Source organism: Macrotis lagotis, chromosome 2, assembly GCF_037893015.1.
Source record: "Macrotis lagotis isolate mMagLag1 chromosome 2, bilby.v1.9.chrom.fasta, whole genome shotgun sequence".
In the NCBI taxonomy this organism is placed as follows: Eukaryota; Metazoa; Chordata; class Mammalia; order Peramelemorphia; family Peramelidae; genus Macrotis; species Macrotis lagotis.
In genome coordinates, this window is record NC_133659.1 from 185,354,535 (window position 1) to 185,381,071 (window position 26,537).

General features: G+C 36.8%; 1 protein-coding gene across 4 annotated transcripts in view; it reads left to right on the plus strand.

The window, feature by feature from the left end:
• The first annotated feature begins 105 nt into the window (after window positions 1–105).
• BRCA1 (BRCA1 DNA repair associated) overlaps window positions 106–26,537 on the plus strand; it is a 76,854-nt gene continuing 50,422 nt past the window's right edge. For 2 of the 4 annotated variants that reach the window (XM_074223796.1, XM_074223798.1), the window contains exons 1-6: window positions 107–393; window positions 1,628–1,728; window positions 15,635–15,688; window positions 22,193–22,270; window positions 23,109–23,197; window positions 24,367–24,506. In XM_074223796.1, coding sequence (XP_074079897.1) covers window positions 1,649–1,728; window positions 15,635–15,688; window positions 22,193–22,270; window positions 23,109–23,197; window positions 24,367–24,506 — 441 coding nt within the window. In that variant the 5' untranslated portion in view covers window positions 107–393; window positions 1,628–1,648. Of the gene's footprint in view, window positions 394–1,627; window positions 1,729–15,634; window positions 15,689–22,192; window positions 22,271–23,108; window positions 23,198–24,366; window positions 24,507–26,537 lie in introns of those variants that run through there. The other 2 variants (XM_074223797.1, XM_074223799.1) reach the window with 2 other exon arrangements.

Consider the following 26,537-nt stretch of genomic DNA (forward strand, 5'->3'; position numbering starts at 1 on the left):
TTATGTGATCGAGGGAACGTTGCGATTGGCTTCAAGGTAGTCCGGGAGTTCCGTTACCATGACAACCTGAAAGCGCGGGAAATCAGTATGAATTGAAACAGGTTGCGCGCCAGAGTACCCAGAAGACCCCGGAAGGAAGAAGAAGGCTCATCAGGCCCTGGTGTATTATCTAAGCAGAGGGAGGTCGGTAAAAGGAATAAAGTAGGATTAGAGGGAAGCCTGAAGAAGAGGAGGCAAGGTTCAGCCCAGTGCTGCAAGGTGTGTTGAGGTTACAGTTTATTAGGCACCCCTAGAGGCACGCAGTGTGGAGGTTACAAAAACAAAAAGAGAATCGAAGCAACCCGGGCCCTCGAGGAACTTCCTTTATATCCAAAGGAAACCACATGAATGCAGGTAAGTAAGCACAATATATATAGAGAGAAGAGTGTGATTTTGAGTTGAGAAAGAACTAAACCAAACATTGGCAACAAGTTAGGCCTCTACTAGTGGTCTAGGAATTGAAAGAGGTGGAAATGAGGAAGGATATCCATTCTAGGCATTGGGGGGGGGGGGGGGAACGGCCCTCTATGGGAAACTGCAAATAAACTAGTTTGGTAGAAATAGGGAATGCCTGAGGAGTTCTTTTGGAGCTCCATCAAGAAAGAGAAAGTGAAACCACATTGTAAAGTTCCTTACATGCTAAACAAAGCTATCTATTTTACCATAAAAGTTGTAGGAAGTGCCTGTTGAGCAAGGGAAAGACATGGTCAGATCTGTACTTTAGGAATATTATTTTGACTTAGATGGCAAACGTTTTAAAGAAGTGAAAGATTATAGGCCGGGAGGATTATGGATTTTTGTAATAGATCATGAGATAAGTCTGATAGACTGGTGAGGGTCATATTTTGTGTGAGAGAGAGAGAGTGAGTTTGTCTGTGTTTGTGTGTGTGTGTGTGTAAGAAGAAGCTAGGATTGGGGGCAGCGGCCAGGTGGTGCTGTGGATAGAGCACAGGTCCTGCAGTCAGGAGGACCTGAGTTCAGATGCGACCTCAGACACTTAATAATTGCCTAGCTGTGTGGCCTTGGGCAAGCCACTTAACCCCATTGCCTTTCCAAAAAAAACTAAGAAGCTAGAATTAGAGAATTGGTGGTGGGGGGAATAGAGGGAGAGGGGCCTAGGGTAATACTAAAGGAGATTGAGGAGTAGAGAACTTACTTGGGAGACACTAAAAGAACTGAGGGTTAAGGAGTGCAGTGTTTGAGGAGGAACACCTTAAAAGAGAAAAGTAACATGAGCAAATTCTATATTAGTATGGTCATTTTTCTGGACAGAGGAAAACAAACTGAGACTACTGAGGTTTCCTCAACTTCTTATAATTCTGGGGTTTTTTAATACTATTCTAATAGAAGGTAAAAAAATAGGAAAAAAGAAAAAAAGTCCAGGAACAAAAGGGGAAAGAGATTTGAACACTATAAACAATCTAAATATAGGAAAAAATACTAGATTTGTTTTTGCTTTTCATTGAGGCCTTTCAAGTACTTATATGAAGGTCTTCAGTTTTAAGGTCTTAGGTTTTAAAATAGATTCAGAATGTTTTATGGAAAAGTATTTATTTCCAAAAATAATTTTTACCTCGTGCCTTTTAAGATTTGATAAGAAAGAAAAGAAATGGATTTATCTACAGTCAGTATTGAAGAAGTAAAGAATGTCCTCATTGGGATGCAGAAAATCTTGGAATGTCCAATCTGGTAAGTGTGAGAGCAGTCATCATTTATTTATGACTTTTTCTTAAGCCTCCACCAGCACAAAAGTGAGAAAACGGCTTTAAATCATTGGAAGAAGTTATTAGAGGTGAAAATACTGTCTTGTATAGTCGTCCTCAAAAGGAGTACTTCAGTATTGCTTTAAGTATGCTGAAAATGTTCTGTAACTATATGGAACTTAACCCTTGCAGTGGCATTCACATGTGTATCCCCTAGTGATTCCTCTTGGCAAAGAATAATACTTTTTTACTTTATTTATCAATGATTAAAAAACAAATGCAAAACTATTATCACATGATTCCCATCACAATTTTCCTTTTGAATAAATAGGTAACAATAAGAAAGCACAATAGGCAACACAATTTTAAAATCCATGAATACATAAAATTGATCTTTATAAAAAAGGAAAGAACAGAAATTTGCTTACAATAGACTTGTGCAAGGAAAAAAAGAATAAAATAATTATATCTTACTAAAATAGAGATTTTTTTTTATCCTTCATTTAGGTTCATTCTGTATAGTGTCTTCACACTACTAATATACTCATCCCTATGCCACTTCATATTATCTTGAATCATCAGTTTTGCATGAGAATTCCATATCTGATTATTTTTTATTTCAGATAATTTAGTCATTGCTTGGATCGCAGGATTCCCACCATCACTGGGTTACTATAAGCTCCAAAGCCTTGTTGGACTAGATTTGATATTTTGCAGTTTTGCTAGCCCCAACTGATGAAAGTCAAAGATAAAATTCCCAAAAGGCACAATCAGACAGCAAGATTGCACAGCATCCTTGGAGTCAGGAGGACCTGAATTCACAGGCACTCAATATTTACTTAACTGTGTGACTTTGGGCAAATCACTTAACCCCATTGCCTTGCCCAAAAAAAGGCACAGTTTTCTTTTTTTTTTAATGTGTGCAAAGAACTTTACTCATATTATTTTACAATAACACTTCAAGAGAGTAAGACAGTTCCTCCAACTCCATTCAAAAACAACAATAAAAATGTATTGTGAATTCCCAGGATAATTTAATATATTACATGCAAAATCCTCATTTTTGCTTTATTCATTGTTTACTATGATTACTTTCAACCACAAAATTCCAAATTATATAATTATTAGAAATTATTATTATTAGAAATAAAGGAATAGTGACTTCAGAGGAAGTTTGATCTCAGGGTTCCCCCTACTACCTCCTAATAGCATTCCTTTAAATTGAAAGAGAACCACACACTCATCATCTTCCCTTCTAGTCCAACTACACTTTAGTACCTGACTTTCTTTTTTTTTTATTAAAGATTTTACTTATTTTGAGTTTTACAATTTTTCCCCTAATCTTACTTTCCTCCCCTCACCCCCCACAGGAGGCAATTTGTCAATCTTTACATTGTTTCCATGGTATACATTGATCCAACTTGAGTGTGACGAGAGAGAAATACTATCCTATCCTTAAGGAAGAAACATAAAGTATAAGAGATAGCAATATCAGACAATAAGATATCAGGTTTTCTCCCTAAATTTAACGTAATAGTCCTTGGTCTTTGTTCAAATTCCACAGTTCTTTCTCTGGATACGGATGGTATTCTCCACTGCAGAGAGTCCCAAATTGTCCCTGATTGTTGCACTGATGGAATGAGCAAGTCCATGTTGCTGTTAGGGTGTACAGTTTTTCTGATTCTGCTCATCTCACTCAGCATCAGTTCATGCAAATCCCTCCAGGCTTCCCTGAATTCCCATCTCTCCTTGTTTCTAATAGAACAATAGTGTTCCACAACTTACATATAGTTTGCTAAGCCATTCCCCAATTGAAGAACATTTACTTGATTTCCAATTCTTTGCCACCACAAACAGGGCTGCTATGAATATTTTTGTACAAGTGATGTTTTTACCTTTTTCCATCATCTCTTCAAGGTATAGACCCAGTAGTGGTATTGCTGGATCAAAGGGTATGGTGCATTTTTGTTGCCCTTTGGGAATAATTCCAGATTTCTCAGTGAGATTCTTAAAATCAAGAATTACTAGGTCTAGTTGTAATGTTTTGTTTTTTTTTAACTAGAACTTAAGTGACACTCTTGTGGCCTTTCCTAATCACTTTAAGATGACGTTATGCCATGAGTGATACCCCCAACTCAAGTGATGATTACAATGACAGAGGATATAGCTGGGAACATTTCTTTCAAGGCTCTGTGAATAAAATGTCAGCCAGCAAATCAAGCAAAGTCTTTTACCTTATGACAAAGTTCAAGTTTGAGACCAAATCGATGATAGGACACACCTTCCCCAATCATATTTCATACATCTTTTAGATTGGGGTTTTTTATTTATTTAATTTATTTATCTAAGGCAACGGGTCTAAGTGACTTACCCAGATGTCACACAGCTAGGAATTATTAAGTGTCTGAGGCTGGATTTGAACTTTGGTCCTCCTGACTGCAGGATCAGTGCTGTATCCACTGTGCTGCTTAGCTGTCCTGCTCTAGGGATTTATTTCTTTTTTCTTTTTTTTAAAAAAAAGATTTTTCAAGGCAATGGGGTTAAGTGGCTTTCCCAGGCCACACGGCTAGGTAATTATTAAATGTCTGAGGTCGGATTTGAACTCAGGTACTCCTGACTCCCAAGGCCGGTGCTCTATCCACTGCGCCACCTAGCCGCCCCCTTCTCTGGGGATTTTTAAAAAAACAGATGCCTCACTACTATCACTACCACTCACCCAACATAATTTCTATCTTGTTTGGAATAGGCACATTTCTTTGTGGATTCAATTCAACAAACAATAAGACCTGAAAGAGCTTAAAATTTATTAAGGTGGAAAATAAAACATGAATACAAATAAGTTTGACATTTTGTTAAAAAAGTAATATTGAGGGGCGGCTAGGTGGCACAGTAGATAGAGCACCGGCCCTGGAGTCAGGAGTCCCTGGGTTCAATTCGGTCTCAGACACTTAATAATTACCTAGCCGTGTGGCCTTGGGCAAGCCACTTAACCCCATTGCCTAGCAAAAACATAAAACAAAAAACAAAAAAATTAATATTGAGAAAGATGTTCATAGTGTTCAGTATGAGAAATTATGCTACGTAATCTTTTCATGTAACTTGATAAGTCTTGATTGTAAGATGCTCACTGTGTCTTGAGAATAAATCCCCCAGGGGCAGCTAGGTGGCACAGTGGATAGAGGTCTGGAGTCAGGAGGACCTGAGTTCAAATCCAGTCTCAGATCCTTGATACCTAGCAGTATAATCCTGGGCAACTCTGGATATTTAACCCCATTACCCCACAAAAACCAAAAGGAAAAAAGAATAGATTCTCCAGTTTTCATATCAGCCAGAGCTTGTAAAAATGGAAACTTTCTCACTCTTAGAAAGGAGGAAGTGATGACTTTCATTTGGGAGAGATCAAGGAGGGTTTCACAAACAAGCCTTGAATCTGAACTGGACCTTAAAGGAAGGAAAGTCTAATAGGCAGAGATGTGGAGGGAATTAGTTCAATTATTAAAAGTATCCACATATCCTTTATGTCCTCAAAAGGATGCTTCAGAAATCTACTATAGTAAATTAATCTGAGAAAGGCAACTTGCTGAAACAAGACCCTTTTCCTTTCAGTGATACTGCCAAGTCTAATGAATTTATTATGATTTGTTTGCTAGAGTTAGCATTCTGAACTGCACTACTAAGCTATCTGCCATTTAGGTGGGAATAGAAAATAAATACCATTTATGCTCTTTCTAAGGCATCAAAACTTAAAAAAGCTATCTCTGCCCACCCCCACCCACCCAGGCTTTGACTGGGGCTATTATTGACCATTCTATGGAGGTCAGAGTTTAGGTTTAAAGGGTAGTTCAGTAGGTCCATTTGAAACAATTTTTTTTTTTGCAATGCAAATGGGGTTAAGTGGCTTGCCCAAGGCCACACGGCTAGGTAATTATGTGTCTGAGGTCAGATTTGAACTCAGGGACTCCTGACTCCAGGGCTGGTGCTCTATCCACTGCGCCACCTAGCTGCCCTGAAACAACTTTTTAAAGCCTCCCCCCTCCCCCCAGCTATGTTTCAAGAAATCATTTATGAGGAATCATTTGTAAGTAAATCGTACTAGCTTTTTGGGGGAAAAAATGATTCAAAAACATCTAGCCCCCTAGTTAAGTGGCTTGCCCAAGGCCACACGGCTAGGTAATTATTAAGTGTCTGAGACCGAATTGAACCCAGGTACTCCTGACTCCAGGGCCGGTGCTTTATCTACTGTGCCACCTAGCCGCCCCTCAATTATGTAAAATAATGTACAAAATAGAAACAACCGAACAAACCCCTTTAGAGCTTTGTTGTTTGTCTTTCAGAAGAGGGCCGTGGTATCAGGGAGGTATCCTCAGGATATACAAATGAATTGAATTTAAGTGAGGGAGGCCTGCATAGTCATAGCCTCTCCTTCTCTAGAGTCTTCTGGGTCTAATGGCCTGTGTTGGATCAGATTTACTGGAAATGATCCTGGATGCAGTGGGAAATGTTGATCTTTTTTTTTTTTTTTTCAAGGCAAATGGTGTTAAGTGGCTTGCCCAGGGCCACACAGCTTGGTAATTATTAAGTGTCTCCACTTTGAATTCACATACTCTTGACTCCAGGGCCAGTGCTCTATCCACTGCTGCCACCTAGCTGTCCTACCTTGACCCTTTTTAAGCTAAGATCTTTTTTTTTTATTTTTATTAAGATATTATTTGAGTTTTAAAATTTTCCCTCCCCCCCACCGCACCCCCACAGAAAGCACTCTGTCAGTCTTTACTTTGTTTCCATGTTGTTCCTTGATCCAAATTGGGTGTGATGAGAGAGAAATCATCCTTAAAGAAGAGACTTATAAGAGGTGACAAGATCAGACAATAAGATGTGTTTTTTTCTAAATTAAAGGGAATAGTCCTTGCACTTTGTTCAAACTCCACAGCTCCTTATCTGGATACAGATGGTATTCTCCTTTTCAGACAGCCCAAAATTGTTCCTGATTGTTGCACTGATGGAATGAGCAAGTCCTTCAAGGTTGATCATCACTCCCATGTTGCTGTTAGGGTATACAGTGTTTTTCTGGTTCTGCTCATCTCACTCAGCATCAGTTCATGCAAATCCCTCCAGGCTTCCCTGAAATCCCATCCCTCCTGGTTTCTAATAGACCAATAGTGTTCCATGACATACACATACCACAGTTTGCTAAGCCATTCCCCAATTGAAGGACATTTACTTGATTTCCAATTCTTTGCCACCACAAACAGGGCTGCTATAAATATTTTTGTACAAGTAATGTTTTTACCCTTTTTCATCATTTCTTCAGGGTATAGACCCAGTAGTGGTATTGTTGCCTTTCCGGCATAGTTCCAAATAGCTTTCCAGAGGGGTTGGATGAGTTCACAGCTCCACCAACAGTGTAATAGTGTCCCAGATTTCCCACAACCTTTCCAACAATGATCATTATCCTTCCTGGTCATATTGGCCAATCTGAGAGGTGTGAGGTGGTACCTCAGAGAAGCTTTAATTTGCATTTCTCTAATAATTAATGATTTAGAGCATTTTTTCATATGGCTATGGATTGCTTTGATCTCCTCATCTGTAAATTGCCTTTGCATAGCCTTTGACCATTTGTCAATTGGGGAATGGCTTTTTGTTTTAAAAATATGACTCAGTTCTCTGTATATTTTAGAAATGAGTCCTTTGTCAAAATCATTAGTTGTAAAGATTGTTTCCCAGTTTACTACATTTCTTTTTATCTTGGTTTACATTGGTTTTATCTGTGCAAAAGCTTTTTAATTTAATGTAATTGAAATCGTCTTAATTGGTTTTTGGTGATTTCTCCAACTCTTCCTTAGTCATAAACTGCTCCCCTTTCCATAGATCTGACAGGTAAACTAGTCCTTGATCTTCTAATTTGCTTATAGTATTGTTTTTTCTGTCTAAGTCCTGTAACCATTTGGATCTTATCTTGGTAAAGGGTGTGAAGTGTTGGTCTAATCTAAGTTTCTTCCATACTAACTTCCAATTATCCCAGCAATTTTTATCAAAGAGGGAGTTTTTATCCCAATGACTGGACTCTTTGGGTTTATCGAACAACAGATTACTATAATCATCTCCTGCTTTTACACCTAGTCTATTCCACTGGTCCACCACTCTATTTCTTAGCCAATACCAAACAGTTTTGATGACTGATGCTTTATAATATAATTTTAGATCAGGTAGGGCTACGCCACCTTCTTTTGCACTTTTTTTCATTAAGCTCCTGGCAATTCTTGACTTTTTATTTCTCCATATGAATTTACTTACAATTATTTTTTTCGATTTTTTGGAATTTTGATTGGTAGGGCACTAAACAGATATTTTAGTTTTGGTAGAATTGTCATTTTTATTTTATTAGCTCTACCTATCCATGAGCAGTTGATATTTGCCCAGTTATTTAAATCTGATTTAATTGTATGAGAAGTGTTTTATAATTGTTTTCAAAAAAAAGATTCTGAGTCTGTCTTGGCAAATAGATTCCCAAGTATTTTATACTGTCTGAGGTTACTTTGAATGGGATTTCTTTTTCTAGCTTTAAGCTAAGATCTTTCCCAGATCTCTGTTTGAAGCAATGCCCATTCAGTGATTAAGGCTGGTAAGAAAGAAATGAAGCGAAAAATGACCTCTTTTACTTAGTAAAAAAAAAAATCTATTAGGAGGGAATTCTGGCCCTCAGGATTTCTGATCCAAAAAACTTTGGAAACAATTACCATTTACTTTCACTCTGTGACAGTCAATATTTACCTGCTTATGTGAAAAGATTACATAGCATAATTTCTCTGAGCCAATCTGGACCCAAATAATGACCAAATGGGGCTTGGCCAGGGACCTGTTATTGGCCAATCATTGAAAGCCCAGGTTCTCTGGGCAAATCACTTCACCCTCTTTACCTCAGTTCCCTCATCTCTAAAATGAGTCAGAGAATGAAATGTTAAACCACTCCAGTATGGAGCATATATGGTAAGGCAAGGAAGAGGAAGACAGAAAGAATTCTGTAATTTCTGCTCAAATTTGCTGTTGAGTCCCCAGAGGGCAGTTGCTACTATTCTCAGGTTGTGGAGATAACCCTTAGACTGTGCTTCTCCTACTGTAGTAGGAGTGCCTGATTCCATAGTCCTCACTGACAGTCTTCCCATAGTCTCATTTAGATTTTACCAAAGGTATTTGTATACCCATCAGACATTAAAACAAGAGTCTAGATTACAGTGATTGTTGGACTTCCCTTATTAGTCCTACTACTCAACTCTGTATATCACTTTCCTTATTCCTTTTTTTAGTAAGATTTTTTATTTATTTTGAGTTTTCCAATTTTTGCCATAATCTTGCTTTCCTCCCTCCACTCCCCACAGAAGGCAGTCTGTTGTTGGTCTTTACATTGTTTCCATGGTATACATTGATCTAAGTTGAATGTGATATCCTTAAGGAAAAAAAAATAAGTATAAGAGATAGCAAAATTATATAATAAGACAATGTTTGTGTTTTTAATTAAAGGTAATAATCCTTGGTCTTTGTTCAAACTCCACAATTCTTTCTCTGGATAAAGATGGTATTCTCTGTTGCAGATATCCCAAAATTGTGCCTGATTGTTGCACTGATGGGATGTGCAAATCCATTAAGATTGATCATCATCCCCATGTTTCTGTTAGGGTGTATAATGTTCTTCTGGTTCTTCTCATTCCTTGCTCTTTTGAGTGGATAGATTTGAAAATGGTCAAAATGCAATTGTGACAGATTGGTGTCTGTGAAAGGTCAAATGGCAGATAGAACCTTTGTCTACAAGTTATACTACAAATGAAAAAAAGTCATATTCTATCTATACCACATATAAGAAAATTTCAATTTAACAATAAAGTCAAGATGACATGATGGTATACCTAGAGAATCCAAAAAAAAATCATCTAAAAAAACTACTGGAAATAATTAGCAACTTTAGCAAGATTGCAGGGTATAAGATAAACTCATAAATCCTCAAAATTTTATATATGACTAGCAAGATGCAGTCAAAAGAGGTCCAATAAGAAATCACTTTCAAAGTAACTTCAGACAATATAAAATACCTGGGAGTCTACCTTTCAAGGCAGACTCAGAAACTTTTTGAAAACAATTACAAAATACTTCTCGAACAAATAAAATCAGATTTAAATAACTGGGCAAATATCAACTGCTCATGGATAGGCCAAGCAAATATAATAAAAACGACAATTCTACCAAAATTAAACTACTTGTTTAGTGCCCTACCAATCAAAATTCCAATAAATTTATGAATTATAAAAAATTCTAAGTAAATTCATATGGAGAAATAAAAGTTTGAGAATCTCCAGGGATTCAATGAAAAAAGTACAAAAGAATGTGGCTTAGCCCTACCAGTTCTAAAATCATATTATAAGGCATCAGTCATCAAAACTATCTGGTATTAGCTAAGAAATAGAGTGGTGGATTAGTGTAATAGACTAAGTGCAATAGCAGGAATTGATTATAGTAATCTGTTGTTTGATAAACCCAGAGAGTCCAGCTATTGGGATAAAAACTCTCTTCGATTAAAAACTGTTGGAAAAATTGGAAGTTAATATTCCAGAAACTTTGATTAGACCAACATATCACACCCCCATTTCAAGATAAGATCAAAATGGATACAAGATCTCGACATAAAAAACAATATTATAAGCAAGCTAGGAGATCAAGTAATAGTTTACCTGTCAGATCTATGGAAAGGGAGGCAGTTTATGACCAAGAAAGAGATGGAGAACACCATTAAAAATAAACTAGACAATTTTGATTACATTAAATTAAAAAGCTTTTGCAGACAAAACCATTGTAACCAAGATCAAAAGAAATGCAATAAATTGGGAAATAATTTTTACAACTAGTATTTCTGATAAAGGACTCATTTCTAAAATATACAGAGAACTGAATCAAATTAAAAAAAGTAAAAGACAAGCCATTTCCCAGTTGGCAAATGGTCCAAAGATATGCAAAGGCAATTTACAGATGAGGAACTCAAAACGATCCATAGTCATATGAACAATTGCTCTAAATCACTAATTATTAGAGAAATGCAAATTAAAGCTTCTCTGAGGTATCACCTCACACCTCTCAAGACTGATCAATATGACCAGAAAGGACAATGATAAATGTTGGAAGGGATGTGGGCAATCTGGGATACTTAATACATTGTTGGTGAGCTATGAACTCATCCAACCTTTCTGGAGAACAGTTTGGAATTGTGCCAAAAGGGCAACAAAAATGTGCATACCCTTTGACCCAGCAATACCACTACTGGGTCTATACCCTGAAGAGATGATGAAAAAGGGTAAAAACATCACCTGCACAAAAATATTCATAGCAGCCCTGTTTGTGGTGGCAAAGAATTGGAAATTGAGGGAATGTCCATCAATTGGAGAATGGCTTAATAAACTGGTATATGTATGTTGTGGAACAGGGGGGAATGGGAATTCAGGGAAGCCTGGAGGGATTTGCATGAACTGATGCTGAGCGAGATGAGCAGAACCAGAAAAACACTGTACACCCTAACAGCAACATGGGAGTGATGTTCAACCTTGATGGACTTGCTCATACCAACAGTGCAACAATCAGGCACAGTTTGGGGGTATCTCCAACAGAGAATGCCATCTGTATCCAGAGAAAGAATTGTGGAGTTTGAACAAAGACTATTACCTTTGATTTAAAAAAAAAAAGCTATGTAATTCTGCTATATCTCATACTTTATGTTTCTTCCTTAAGGACATGATTTCTCTCTCATCACATTCAACTTAGATCAATGCATACCATGGAAACAATGTGAAGACTAACAGACTACCTTCTGTGGGGGGAGGGAAGCAAAATTGGGGGGGAAATTGTAAAATTCAAAATAAATAATATCTTTCAAATAAAAACAGTAAATATTCCTGATGTTAAAAATAAAATAAAATAAAACCAAAACCATAGGACTTTTTAAAAAGTAAATGAAACCCCGATAATTTTTTTTCTTCTGCAGTTTTTCTCTCAATGATGGTTAACATTGAGAATATAGATTTATTGATAGTATCTATTGTACCTTATGCTTGAAAAGGAGGCCAACAAGCATTTTTCTTCCTACTGTATAAAAGTGCTGAGTGTTGCAAATTTCTTATTAGGGAAGTAAAAATAAGTGAATTTGTGTTCCAAGTTTAAGTCAAGTACTGGCGAGATACAGGAAGCAAAAATTCTCTTACATTTTAGCCTAAGCAACAAGGGCCCAAAGAAATTTCCAACTTAATTTTGAAGACAGAGCCAGGGAAGCAGAAAATGACAGTAGAGTGTTGGGAGGAGAGGAGATTACTTTTGATTGAGCACAAAATTTAGTGTAGAATTCTTGTGGTGTTTACCTTGAATCATCAAAATGTCCTGAATTGTGTGACAGTTGGCTCCATTTATTTTGCATTTCCATAATATAAAGTCATAAAACTGTAATATGCCTTCTTATTACTTTGGCAAATGAAACCATCAGTTAAGAACACTCATATATATGAATTAAAAATGCAAAACTGGGAGTTAATGCTAGGTTTTCCTTTTCAGTCCACTATCAAAATACATACATATACATACATATATATATATGTGTATCTTTTAACTGTCACTATTCAAACTCTATATCAATTTGCTCATCCTGGTGATTATTAGGTCTTATTCTTTGACTGAAAGTTCCTTTAAGACAGAAACCATGCCTATTTAACTTGCTTTGTGAAGTGTTTATAAGTAGTACCATTTGTAATTAAGTACTTAATAAATGTCTTTTGATGTTTATTGGAAACTCAATATAATAGAAGGAACACTTGGTCTTAAAGGCTTGGAAAGTCTATCTCAAATAAATTTTGGCCACCTCACTTCTTGAAGGACCTTCATCAAATCCCTTCACTTCTTTTATCAACCTCAGCTTTCTAATTTATAAAATGAACGGGATAAGGTTGTCTCTAAAGTGTCTTCCAGCTCTAATTCTTTTAATACTATTGTTCTAAACTCCCTTTGCTTCAGAGAGAGGTAGTAGAGAAGAAAAGGCATCAAATTTTGGGAGATATGATCCATGTGGCCTTAGATCAGGGATAGGGAATATCTGATCTGCTGGCTATATAAGGCCCCCAAATCATTTGATCTTGTGTTACCACAGCAACTGCAGGCAGGAATAAAACTTTAATAAACTCAGGAGCTTTTCAGGGGTGAATTAATTAAATCTTTGATCAAATATAGCAAGCTAATTTTTAAGTTATTACTATCCAATGATCCTTGTCAGAAAAAAAGGTTCCCCACCCCTGCCTTAGATCAATCACTTACCCTACCAGAACTTCAATTTCCTCATCTCTAAAATGGGGAATAATAATAATGATTGTACCATGTCTAGCAGAGGGTATTCCATTGCTGAGTTTTGCTATTTAAAACATTTTGAAAAATAAGAAAAAGATAAATTTGCCAAAATAAAAATATTTGATACTTCTGAGGATTCTCCTTTCTATTACTTTAATTTATTAATCTTTCAGATCTTTGATTTAATCAGTGTAGGAAATTCCTTTTACCTATACAGATAAGTTACTGGGTCATAACTTAATAAAGTTGTAATTGCCTAGGGCACATAGAATTTGTAAGTTTTGCCCAGTCACCTAGCTACTATTTGTCACCAGTGGGACTTAAGCTTAAATTTACATATTGAGTACAGAAAGGAATTGGACCCTGAGATCACCTACTCTAATCCAGTCATTTGTGAATTCGTTTAACTGAAGCCTACTAAAGTTAAGGGATTTATCTAATTAAAGGCCACATAAATAGTTTAAGTGTCAAAGGCAGGATTTGAACCCAGGTCTTTTGCCCCCATAACCAGGGCTCTCTCCACTGCTCTTTGTTATGTCCTGCTGCCTTTGCTTTCATACCCAGATTTTTAAAATTTGTAAATACTAAAAATTCTTATTGAATTGAGTATTCTTTTCCTTTTAATAGCTGTTTTCATTTTCTTACCAATCCTATATAAATATGCAGTGGGTCTATTTTAGAAAATATTTTAAATGTGGATCTTTTCCTGTCTTTATGATAAACATTGACTATCAGTACCCAGGAGAACAGATTTTGCCTGATTTTTTTTTTTCTTTGTTCCCCATCTAAATGTTCTTCAACATGTAGCCCAGCCTCCCATATGGGGGAATATACACACAGTCACATATTGGAGCTTTCATCTTAAAGTTTATATCTGTGGCATGTTTGGATAATTTGAATTATACTTACCATATTGGAATGTAGCTATTTCCAAACTGAGTCATTGGATGAATTTGAAAACCATCTGGTATCATAGCTAAATCCAGTTTCTCTTACCAGTTACTATGATATATAGTAAAAGTACAATAACAAATTGGAATCTTCTATGCTTCCTAATTATTTTTTATTTAATTTCATACAAATAGTGTTATTTTTTGTAGGGCTTTAGCATTTTTACTATACTATCACTATACAATACTGCAGTTGGCAGGATGTTGACTGTTTATCCCATGTTAACAGAGATAGTGTGGTACTATAGTGCATAGGAAGTCAGAGGACCTGGTTTCAAATCCAGTTCTCTGCTCATTATGGCCTCTATAGTCATAGATAAGTCACTTGCTCTCATAGGCAGCTAACCAGCAAATGAAGAGAGTCTTGGGCTTTTAAAAAAAGTTACCTGGAGTTGACTTTAACAAAAGACAAACTGTTAGAGTACTGTTCACATGTTTATTGTTCTCTAAGCCTGCAATCAATCATATTGAAAAAAAAGATGAGTTCACAAAGGTTTTGGAGAAAAACATTTATACATTGGCATAGTTAGAAGGCAGGGTCCTCAGGAAATAGGGATTTTCAGTATTTGTACGTTAAAGAAGTTCCCTAATGTGTTTTAAGTAACATCTTTCAAGGGTATGATAGGAAAAGACCCCTGTTAATCACAAAGTGGGTGTGTCTTCTAAAAGGGAAAAATTCATTGTTCACAGCTTCAAGTTAGGAAGAATTCAGATTCTGCCTCAGATACTCCTAGCTGTCTGATCCTGGTCAAGTCACTAAACTCTCGTGAGATTTTGTTTTCTCATCTATAAAGTGAGAGAATTGTACTTGGTGACTTCTGTGATACTAAAAAACCCTATAATCCTCCAAAGGGCTATTACCAGTCCTTTCATAAAGAAGGTTCTTTTATTTGAAAAGAACCATCTTCCCATCCCCTTACTAGTCTATTTTTTGTTTGTTGTCCTCATCTTTGCAAAGAGCAGCATCAAAAGATTAAAGTGAAGCATTGGAAAACTAGGTTGAAACATTAGACCATTGTGAATAGATTAATGGTGTGGGGATAGATGACTATAATCAGTAAATAGTAATCCATTTATTGAGCACTAGTTGCTGATAATTATACACTGTAATGAAATATAAAAGGACCAGAAAATAACATCACTTATAGATTTATTGTAGAGATGGGACACATGCATGCACACCCAAACATATGCAAAACGACTTTACTGTTTTTAACAAATATATATATATATTACTCTGCAGCATGGGATACTATAGATCAGGTGTGTCCAACTTGCAGATTGTGCCATTGGTGGTTCTAGTTGCATTGTATTCATGACTGGTTGTCGAATTCTGTATATTTTTATTGAAAAGGTTGGATACCTTGCTTGTGGATGGATTTAGATAAATTATATGTAGAGAAAATAAATGATTAAAGTCACTCTTGGACAATTAAATTACCTCAGACTAGTTGTAAAATACTAAAGGTTCTAGTTCTATATTAATTTTGTCTTTTCAAAGGATATGCCTGTTTTTTCAAAAATTGTATTGACTCTATAGTAACAATAAACATTCTTTTTTCTTTTCTATCCTTTTAGCCTGGAATTGATTAAAGAACCTGTTTCTACTACCTGTGACCATATATTTTGCAAGTAGGTGTCAAAATTCCTTACAATTTCATAAGAGGACTTGTCTGATTCTGGTATGTTCCTATAGCCTTTTAAATTAAGAAGAAAAATCCAACCTGCATCTATCACAGTTTGTTTTTCAGAAGCTTTTATTGAACCTATTTTACCATACTTAAAATCCCAATTCCTATTAAAAGTAGTAGCATGTTTTAGCTCCATGAAATTATGGTATGACCCAGTCTTAAAAAACACACACACACGCACACACAATATTTCTCTTTGGAAAGACAGAAAAAGAGAATTCAAAATTGTGTGGCAGTCAGTATTTGTCTTTATTATTCCCAGACATTTCTTTTGGTTTACTTCCCCCCCATTAACAGTGTCCCTCATACCTACAACCTCCTTGCTTTGTAACCTTTTTCAAAACAAGAGAGAAATTATATCACACATTTATACTTTGCTGAGGTAGAACATGATATGTGTATTAGGTTTACTCTTTACTGTGATTTTCAAGCTTTTCATATCTCTTATATGGGAATGGGGACAGATGGGAAGGATAGGAGAGTTTGTACCTTCCTAAAGTTGGCCCTGAGGTTTAATCTGCTTTAGTCTTTACAGGTTACCTCATCCAAAAAAGATGAGGATATTCCACTTCTACGCCAAGACAATAAAGCTGAGCTAGAAGTACTAGAGAGGCCTGTTCACAGGTGGAGAATTGGAAGGACTCCTAGAAATCTTCCAGTCCAACCCCCTCTTTTCACAAATTAGTTACGTGAGTCCAGATGGGGGAGGATCCAGAGTCCCACAGGGATTGACTCCAGAGTCAATGCTATTTCCACTGTTCCACTCTGCTTGCTCACTATTGTGGGACATTAGCTCCTTTTTCCTTGTCCTTGAAATCACCCTTGTTATCCTTCTCCAAGGATATTATTCACTGATCCAGTAATTTAGAGTCTATTCATTAGACCCTTTCACCTCTCTTAATAGTGCAGATGAGTTCTGGAAGATGGAAGATAGGTGGTGCTTATACTTTCTAGAATGTGCATACCCACAGTTTTATACACATACAATATAGATGCAGGTGGTATGTGATTTGGAGCACAATGGACACTGAACTTAGCAGCACTGGCCCGAGAATTTGCCTTCTTGAAACATCTCTGATGTTGAGTTTTTTAATTATATAAATATTTTATTTCTTTTCTGATTATATGCAATAGTAGTTTTTACTTAACATTTTTTGGTAAGGTTTTGAATTTTACACTTTTTCCCCCTGTCCTCTCTTTCCCTTCTCCCTCCACCCCACAGAAAGCAGTCTGAATCTTTTACATTGTTTCCATGCTATGCATTGATCAAAATTGAGTGTGTTGAGAAAAAAACATATCCTTGAGGAAAAAAATAAAATATTAGAGATAGCAAAATTATGTAGTACATGAGACAAATTTTTTTTAATTGAAAGTAAGTCTTTGGTCTTTGTTGATGTTGACTTTCAGAAAAACTATTTACCTTTCTTATCAAGGTGGAGCAAAGGAAATACAGCTGTGTGGCCTCCCTGGCTGCCTTTCTCCAAAATTAGGAATTTAAAAGCCTACACCTCTCACTTCTGACTTTATTACACTTTAGAAAATTGTCATCTTCACTCTTGATCTGTGTTCTTTGACTTGTCAACAACATTCACAAAAAAAAAATTTAATCTCTGAATTAGATTACAGGCATCTCCTTTTTAGCTTGCACCCACTCTTCGCCACCTGCATAAAGTTTGTGGATGAGGCATGAATTGACACACCTTAAAATTTCAATCATTTGTTGCTTGGGTGTTTTGATCCTTGATACTGTACTGCAGGGTTCTTCTTAGAACCCCCTTTTTTTAAAATTTATTTTTATTAAAGATATTATTTGAGTTTTACAATTTTCCCCCCAATCTTGCTTCCCTCCCCCCACCCCACCCCCACAGAAAGCACTCTGTCAGTCTTTACTTTGTTTCCATGTTGTACCTTGATCCAAATTGGGTGTGATGAGAGAGAAATTAAGAAGAGAAGTCTCAGAGGTAACAAGATCAGACAATAAGATATCTAGTTTTTTTTTTTTTCTAAATTAAAGGGAATAAGGGGTGGCTAGGTGGTGCAGTGGATAAAGCACAGGCCCTGGAATCAGGAGTACCTGGGTTCAAATTCAGTCTCAGACACTTAATAATTACCTAGCAGTGTGGCCTTGGGCAAGCCACTTAACCCTGTTTGCCTTGCAAAAAACCCCTAAAAAATAAATAAATTAATTAATTAAAGGGAATAGTCCTTGCACTTAGTTCAAACTCCACAGTTCCTTATCTGGATACAGATGGCACTCTCCTTAGCAGACAGCCCAATATTGTTCCCGATTGTTGCACTGATGGAATGGGCAAGTCCTTCAAGGTTGAACATCACTCCCATGTTGCTGTTAGGATAGGACCCCTTCTTAAGAGTCATGTTTCTAAGTGTACGAAATAAAATACATGGCATTACAAAGGACAGCAGTTATTGAAATTCAGTTTTCCAAATTTATATTTTTTAAAGTTCAAGGAATCTTGGGTTTAGAACCCCTGCCTCTAAGAGGCCTCAAAATATTATAAAAATAGACTTAAGTGGCTATGATACTAGACCACTTTCCATCAAACTTTCCTTAGTGTTTGATTCTAGGCAAAACAGTATTAAGAAATCTCTTGGGGAGGCTAGGTGGCTCAGTGGATAGAGCACTGGTCCTGGAGTCAGGAGTCCCTGAGTTCAAATCCAGCCTCAGACACTTAATAATTACCTAGTGTGTGGCCTGGGGCAAGCTAATTAACCCTATCTGCAAAAAGTCTAAAAAAAATCTCTTTAATGTGATAATGAAATCGAAAGTCTTGCAGAATGCTTCCATGATTGACTTTCTTATGAAATTTCTTTTATAACATTTCATATTAACATTTTCATATTAAGAATTATACTCTGAGGGGCAGCTAGGTGACATAGTGGATAAAGCACCGGCCTTGGAGTCAGGAGTACCTGGGTTCAAATCTGGTCTCAGGCACTTAATAATTACCTAGCTGTGTGGCCTTGGGCAAGCCACTTAACTCCATTTGCCTTGCAAAAAAAAAACCCCAAAAAAAAGAATTATACTCTGAATAATGAAGTTATACTGAAAGATAATAAGAATATTCCCAGACTCTAACCTTACTTTTTTGCATTATGTTCTATAATTATCTAATAATGGAAGAGTTTTTCTAGCCAGAGGCAAGCTTATAGTTCTGAAATGATTTTTTCCTGAAGGCAAAAAGAAAGTCAGAACAAATGTGTAGTTATTAACTTGTACTCTAAGCATCAGGCATCATCACTCCCTGAGGAAGGCCAGGATAACAACACTTCAGTCACAAGGTTGTACTTTACAGGAGCTTGTACTTAATTCACTGACCCCTGCCAGGATTCCCCTGCCAGGATTCTTCAGCAAGTGGATGTTCTCTAGGGAAAGCCATACAATTCTCCTACGATGATATGATCTGCTAGCTTTTTTTTTTCTTTTAGCATCTATTGTATCTTATCTTCAAATGATTCTTCTCAGTTTGAAACTCAAAATATATTTCAGTTTGGAAACTGCTTAAGTTCCTAACCTATGCAATGCATTGTGAGACATACTATAGATATAAAGAAAGATACAATACAGACCCTGCTGCCAGAGAGCTTTACCATCTAATGAGGGTAGAGACATACAAATAGCAATGGTAGATGAACAAGTGGGATACATGTAAAGAAGAGACTAGAGAGATTAAGTTGTAGGTCAGGCTACTGTGGTTAGGATAAACTTCATGGAGAAAGGTCTTTGAGTTGGACCTAGAAGGCAGGAAAGGAGTTCAAGAAACGGAGATTGTAGGAGTAGGTCATTCCAGGAATGGAAACAAGATATGGCAAGACAGGAATAAAATATTGAGAGTGTCCCTGTTTGGCCAAAACAGAGACTCTGGTGGGAAAGTAAATTGGATGAAATGAAGATGGAATGGTGGTCTGGACTAAAATTGAATAATCTTGAATTTTAGGGTAAGGAGTTAATAGTTTAATGAGTAGACCACTGGGAGTGACACAGTCTTTGAAAAGAAGACTTATGTCATCAGAAATGAAGAAGCTATATTGTCATGGGGAAGGATAGAAGCAGTCATTCCATCAGTAACTCACTTGAGGTACTGTCAACTAAAAGTCTTTTGCCTTTTCAATAAGCATTGAACCAGAGAGACCCAGTCCCTGGGAACACAATCTTGGTACTCTAATTTCATGACCATATTCCTTTGCTGTAGGGTCTAGTCTCAGTGTTTTCAAGAATACAAATGACTTGCCTTTTTTCAGGATTTTCCTGTACTCTTTAAGTCACAGAATCTACACTTTCTTTTCAGGTTAGTATAATATTGTTGGGGAGGGGGAGGACGTGCTGGACAAGAAGTCCTGTAACTGTGATGAAAGCTTTCTAATTCTACTGACAGCCTTTCATTCTCTAGTGAGAGATTAAGATCTCTGTTGTCATTTACTTCCTGCCAAGTACCTAACTCTCAGCTCTGCCTTTCTACTGGTGTGCCCAGAGCTTGTCATTCTCACAGTACCCTAGCAATGAGCAGGATAAGTTTGCTTCTCCCAATTGCAGGACTGTACTGGTTAATGTATTTTCATGGAGACCGTCACCTTCAAATAACAAATAACACATTAGACTATCCTTTTTCCACTAGTAGGTAAACTGCTGTTTATTGTGAGGTTTCCTTCTCTGCTAGGAATCACTGCTGCTCCTTCTGACCTTTTGTATTCTACTATGACTTCTCTCTGCCCTTTTTTCCCCCTTTGGTTAATTCTGGAAGTCTGGATTCCACATAGCTTAGATTTTATTTTAATGCACATATAGTTGTGTGAAGTGCATTCTAATTCCCATAAATTGCCATGAAGCACAGGGATAGTTGTGTATATCGTTAAATAGGTATCAAACTAAATTGCTTGTAAATATTTTTTTGTAGCAGCAGTAGTACATTTGTACATGGATATATCCTCAGTCTTTACAGGTCATTGCTCAAGCACATTGACATCCAGTTGTGCAATAGTCAGTCTGCTGACCCATTGGACTAAATTCAAAGGAGGATATTGAAGAGACTGGAAATGGTGACATTCAAGGATCATTGAAGGAATTGGGAAGTTTAGTCTGAGGAAGAAAAGACTTAGGAGGAGACATGAAATGTTTTCATATTTGAAGGTCTTTCTGTAGAAGGACTGATTAGGCTCTAATCTACTCTAAAGGACAAATATTTGGACAAAGGGTATATAATATATACAAACAACTTTGGTTGTTTGTTGTTTTTGAAGCAGTGAGAGAGGTTAAGTGACTTGCCCAGGGTTGCATAGCCAGTCTGAAATTGGATTTGAATTCAGGTCCTCCTGATTCCAGGACCAGTGCTCTATCCATTGCACCACCAGGCTACATCCCAGACTGTGATGTAAGAAACAGCTTCATTAATAATTAGAACTTTCTAAAAGTGGAATAAGGATACCTAGGAAGGGGGCAGGTTCCCTTTCACTCAATATAAGAGTTTTAATTTTTTTGTCTTTAGAGTTTGTGTTTTGATTTTCCTTATCACCATAGTAATTTTCTATCATCAGGATCTTAACTTTTAACTCTATGGGTCTCTGCTTCCAGAATGGAAAGGGCACCATCCCAAATTTTTTGTGCAATTCTCAGAGGTAATTCTGGGGGACTTATAAGTTTTTGATTCTTCTAGCATGGTGTGATCTAGGGAGAGGTGTGTTTGCTACTCTCTTGTACTGTGCACTTGTCTGAGTGACTACAAACACTCTTTATAACCTTGTAAACTGTGCTCAAGGTACCCACTTCTCTTTGGCTACAAGTTTTGGGGTGCACCTCCTGGGTCACCCTGGAACTGTGACCCAGACAAGTATGCTTAGTGCAACAGAGTTCTGCCCCAGGTGTTAGCAAAGGGACCCCTAGAATCTCCTTGCCAGTTGTCCAACCCCCTTTACTGTCTTGTGATTACCACTGCCACAATTGAGTCTCCCTCAAATCCTGCATCCTGCACTGGACCGACCTCCACTCCAGCCCTTGTGCAATAGATCTTTATTTACAACCTTCTAAGTTGTCTTGTGCCAGAAAATTCTTTCACTTCTCCCTTTTGTGGTTCTGCTGCTCTAGAATTCATTTGAAGGTATATGGAGGAGTTTGGGGGAAGATTTTAAGTGAGTTCCTGCCTTTTCTCTAACACTGCCTCTGCCTCCTCCCCCTCCCTCAAGTAAAGGCTAGAGAACCCCTTGCTGAGATGTCTAGAGGGGATTTCAGTTTAGCTATGGGTTGGAATAGATGACTTATGAAACCCCTTCTAACTCTGAGTGTAGTCATCTGATTAAGCCAATTCCAGGGATCATTAATTATGATTCACCTTTAATATAGCTATAGGATTATCTTGTCATGGATGATCCCTCCCCAGAGGTTGCCCCAGGCACAAAAAGTAACTTGCTTTGTTTTTTCTATTTCTTTTTATAGCTTTTGTATGTTGAAGCTTCTCAGCAAGAAGAAAGGTCCCTCTCAGTGTCCGCTATGCAAAAACAACTTAACCAAAAGGTATATAATTAAAGTGCTGGTGGGAGATAGAAAAACTCCACACCACAGGAGGTGGCATTCTTCAATTGATTGTCTTGCCAGTGCTAATTATCAGACAAAAGATTTAGGAAAGTATATTTTAACAGGTGGAATAAGTTATTTCTAAAAAATGTTGGAAAAGTTTTATGAATTTTATGTTAACATTTGCCTTTTATAACAGTTTACCTGTAGAATAGCAAAATTATAGAATGTTTGAAACATTGGAAGGAACCCTGGGGAACAGCTCTACACCCCCTCATTCTATTGACTCTGCATTTCCTAACTTCCAAGACCATGCTTTTTCCAAATCTAATGCCCTCCCTACTTTCCTTTGTATCCTCACTCAAGAGTAGAAACTAGGAAACCATCTTTTGACTCACTCTTTAGAGATCCTTCTTAAGCAATACTTTTCTCTGAGGATTTCATCCAGATTACATCATTTGAGAGAAATAGTGCCACCCAGTTTTGGAGGGAGGGAATAATGAAATCTCTAATGACCTTGATTGATACTAGTTACATTACAGATTCAGAGCACCCCCAGTTCAAGCGGTTTTAATGGTTGGGCTGTATTAGATTCTTTTAAGACTCAGTTATAAAAATGTGTGCTGTCCCTTCATTTATTCTGATGTGAACAATGTTTTAATTACAGTATGATGCCTGTACTATCTAAAAGAATTAATATTCTGTCCCTAGAACAATTTCTACAGTTACTATGGCTGTATTTTTCATAGTCTGTTCCTTTACTTTCTTTGAACATCTCTGAAACAAAATGAACAGTACACTTCATTTTAAAAGTATCCATCAAATGCTTTTGTTTCAGGAGCCTACGAGAAAGTATGAGATTTAAGCAGCTTGTGGAAGGACTGCTGAAAACCATTCATGCTTTTGAGCTTGACACAGGTTTCCAGTGTAAGTATTGAATGTTTCCAAAGATGAGTGCTCTTATAAGTTAAAAACATGTACTGTTATTTTCTGTGACTTTATGATAAGCTCATTTAATTTCCTGTTTGTAATTTCTGTATCAACACTCTTACCAACTTTTTTTTTCCTTAATTTATTTAAAGCAGTGAGGTTAAGAATGATTTACCCAAGGTCACACAGCTAGGCAGTTGTTAACTGTCTGAGGTCACATTTGAAATCAGGTCCTCTTGACTCCAGGGTTGGTGCTCTATCCACTGTGCCACCTAGCTGCCCCAAAAATTATTCTTTTTTTTTTTTATGGTTTGTTTTGTTTTGTTTTGTTTTAGGTTTTGCAAGGCAATGGGGTTAAGTAACTTGCCCAAGGTCACACAGCTAGGTAATTATTGAGTGTCTGAAGTCGAATTTGAACTCAGGTATCCCTGACTCCAGCACTGGTGCTCTATCCACTGCGCCACCTAGCTGCCCCTCCAACTTTATTATTAAAAGATTTACTGATCTTAAGTGATGGAAAAAAAGGACCATAATAACAACAACAACAACAATAATAATAATAATAATAATAATACCATTGCTAGGAAGTATGCTGGAGAAGAGTTTCAGTGGAGGAGGCTGGACCCAGTCTCAGAATTTCAATGGACTGGTCCTGGACAGACACAGAGATTGCATTCACCCTGCCCAAAGTAGAAAGGGAACTGGGCTTAGGTGTGTATCCCAGCTCTGCAGTTCAGTTTATTTATAACCTAGGCAAGGTGATTAACTTCTCTGTGCCTCAGATAAAATAAAGAGGTTAGATTAACTCAAAAATCTGAGATCTTAATAACAGTTCTCATTTCTCTTATGCCTTAAAGCTTGCAAACATCTTTCTTTACAACACTTGCAAGGCAGGTGACAAAAGCAATATTACCATTTTAAGGTGAGAAAACCATCTTAGCAGGAAGTTAAGTAACTTGCTCTAAGTTACTCAGCTAATGAGTATCAGGACCAGTCTTTCTTCCCTCTCTGTCCAATATTGTTTAAATTACACTGTGCTGGCCAGTTGTTTTTCAGGTTTTCTAATAGGAGTGAACATACATAACTAGGTTATTAAATTGTAGATATTTTCATCTAATCACTTACCAGTGTTTACCTTCATGGTTTTTAATGTTGTAATTTAACAGTTTCAAACAGTCAGGATTTTTCAGAATGGGAGAAGAGGACTACTCAGCCTCTAAAAAAGGAAGCTGCTGTCATTCAAAGTATGGGCTACAGGAACCGCACAAAAAGATTCAGAGTCAGTGAACCAGAAAACTCAACTTTGGTAAAGTTCTTTCTGTTCTTTTAATTATCTTCTGCTTGTATACCCTTGGGACATTGAGGGAGAATACAAAAAAGGACTGATAACTTTAAGGCATGTCATATACAGTCAGAACTAAGTCGTAATGCTCCCCCAATCACATTCTTATAAAGTTTGTGAATGACACAAAGCTGGAAGAAGAGTAGCTAATATATAAGATGAGAGAATACACATCCAAAAACATGCCAAACAGACTAAAACAATTAATGGACCAATTATAATGAGGTAGAGTTGGATGGAGTTTAAATAGTAAATTTTCATTTGAATTTTAAAAAATCAATTGCCCAGTATAAGAAAGGAGATAAGGGGTAAGCAGTAATTTGTAGGAAAAAAGAGGAGTTTTAAAAGTTCTGGACTGTTTTCTTGTTATGTCCTGGAGTACAATATCTCAGTTCTGGGGGTTAGATGTGTTTTTCTGGGATACCTATGATCCTTAAATTATCTTTGCTCATTCTGCATTTAAAATCAGTCACTTGAATTTATTTTGAGTTCATGTGATTTTTTTTAATGTTGTTGCCCTTCTTTTTATATCAAATTAACTTCCCTTTCAATGTTTTGCATTTCAGCTTTTTTTAAAAATTCTCACAGATTCTTTTTGTTTAATCCAATTGTGTTTTTTAATTTTACATTGACAGTTCTAGTTTCTGACCTATATTCAGTCTTTATTTCTTTTATGTATTATATTACTGGATTCAATATGAATTAGTAGTGTGAAGTGGTAACGCAAAATTCTTTTTCTAATTCCACAAGCTGGCATAGTCTTAGGCTTCAGTATTTTAAAGATTTGTGATTTTATCGATATAGTTCTTTCCTCTTGGTTTAGCAAAAATGCAACTCTTTGAGAGTTGTTATCACTATGATTGAAAGATTTATCAACCTTTTTTGCAAAGTCTTTCTGGTTTGGTGGAATCTTCCACAACCTGCTCACAGTGTTTGTCCTTTGTCCTGGAATAGGATTATGTCATTGGGCTTCACAACCATCTGGGTTCAATGGCAAGATTTATATCTGAATGACAGGAGATGACCCTGGATCTTATGGCAGACCTTGGCCTTTTTAAGCTTTTAATGGGTCTCTATTTGACTGGGGCAATGCCTATTAAATGATTAAGGCTAGGTAAGAAATGAGGAAAAGAATGATCTCTTTTACTGAGTCAAAAAAAAATCAGTCTGGGAGGGGAAGACCCTTAGAGTTATTGACCAAAACAGAATTAGTGTTTATTTATAGTCACTCTTGATCAGTTGGCACCCTAACAATGGAAACTTGGGCTGCAACCCTATTGTTGACCCTTCAATGGGAGCCAGAGTGATTTGGGTTTAAGGCTTAGTCCTTAAGAAAGACTTCAGGGGGCAGCTAGGTATCACAATGGATAGAGCACCAGCCTTGGAGTTAGGAGGACCTGAGTTCTGTCTGGCCTTAGACACATAATAATTGCCTAGCTGTTTGATCTTGGGCAAGTCACTCTTAACCTCATTGCCTTAAGTAATAAGTTCAAGATCTAAAGTTATTGTGCTTAAAATAAAAGACAAACAGTAATATTCATGTTTTTACTCTTCATCAGACCTGTAATAGTCTTTCATGAAAGAGGAACCTTCAAGGTTGAGAGTTCAAAGAGAGCATCTTGGTGGTTCATTTTTCTTTTTCTGGTATGGTCAGAAGGTATGGTTCTCAACTTTCAATACTTTTTTCATCAGGGAGTTCCCCAGTATATTTTGGGTCAGTTCTCTGTTTTTTAAATCAAACCACCAAGGAGAAGCATAGTTATCAATAATTCTATTAATTTCAGAAATGACCCATTCTTTCTTCCGACCTTAGATTTATCATTTATGCCAGAATATTTTTACAAAAATGTGGGTAGATCTTATCAAAGTGGGGGAGGGGAGAAGTTAGGGGTTTAGACCCTATCTGATGAATTTTAGGGATATATAAAGCTAAACCTATTCCATTGCAAATTGGTTTAGTTACCAGAATTTCTTTAGCTGAATGATGACCTTTCC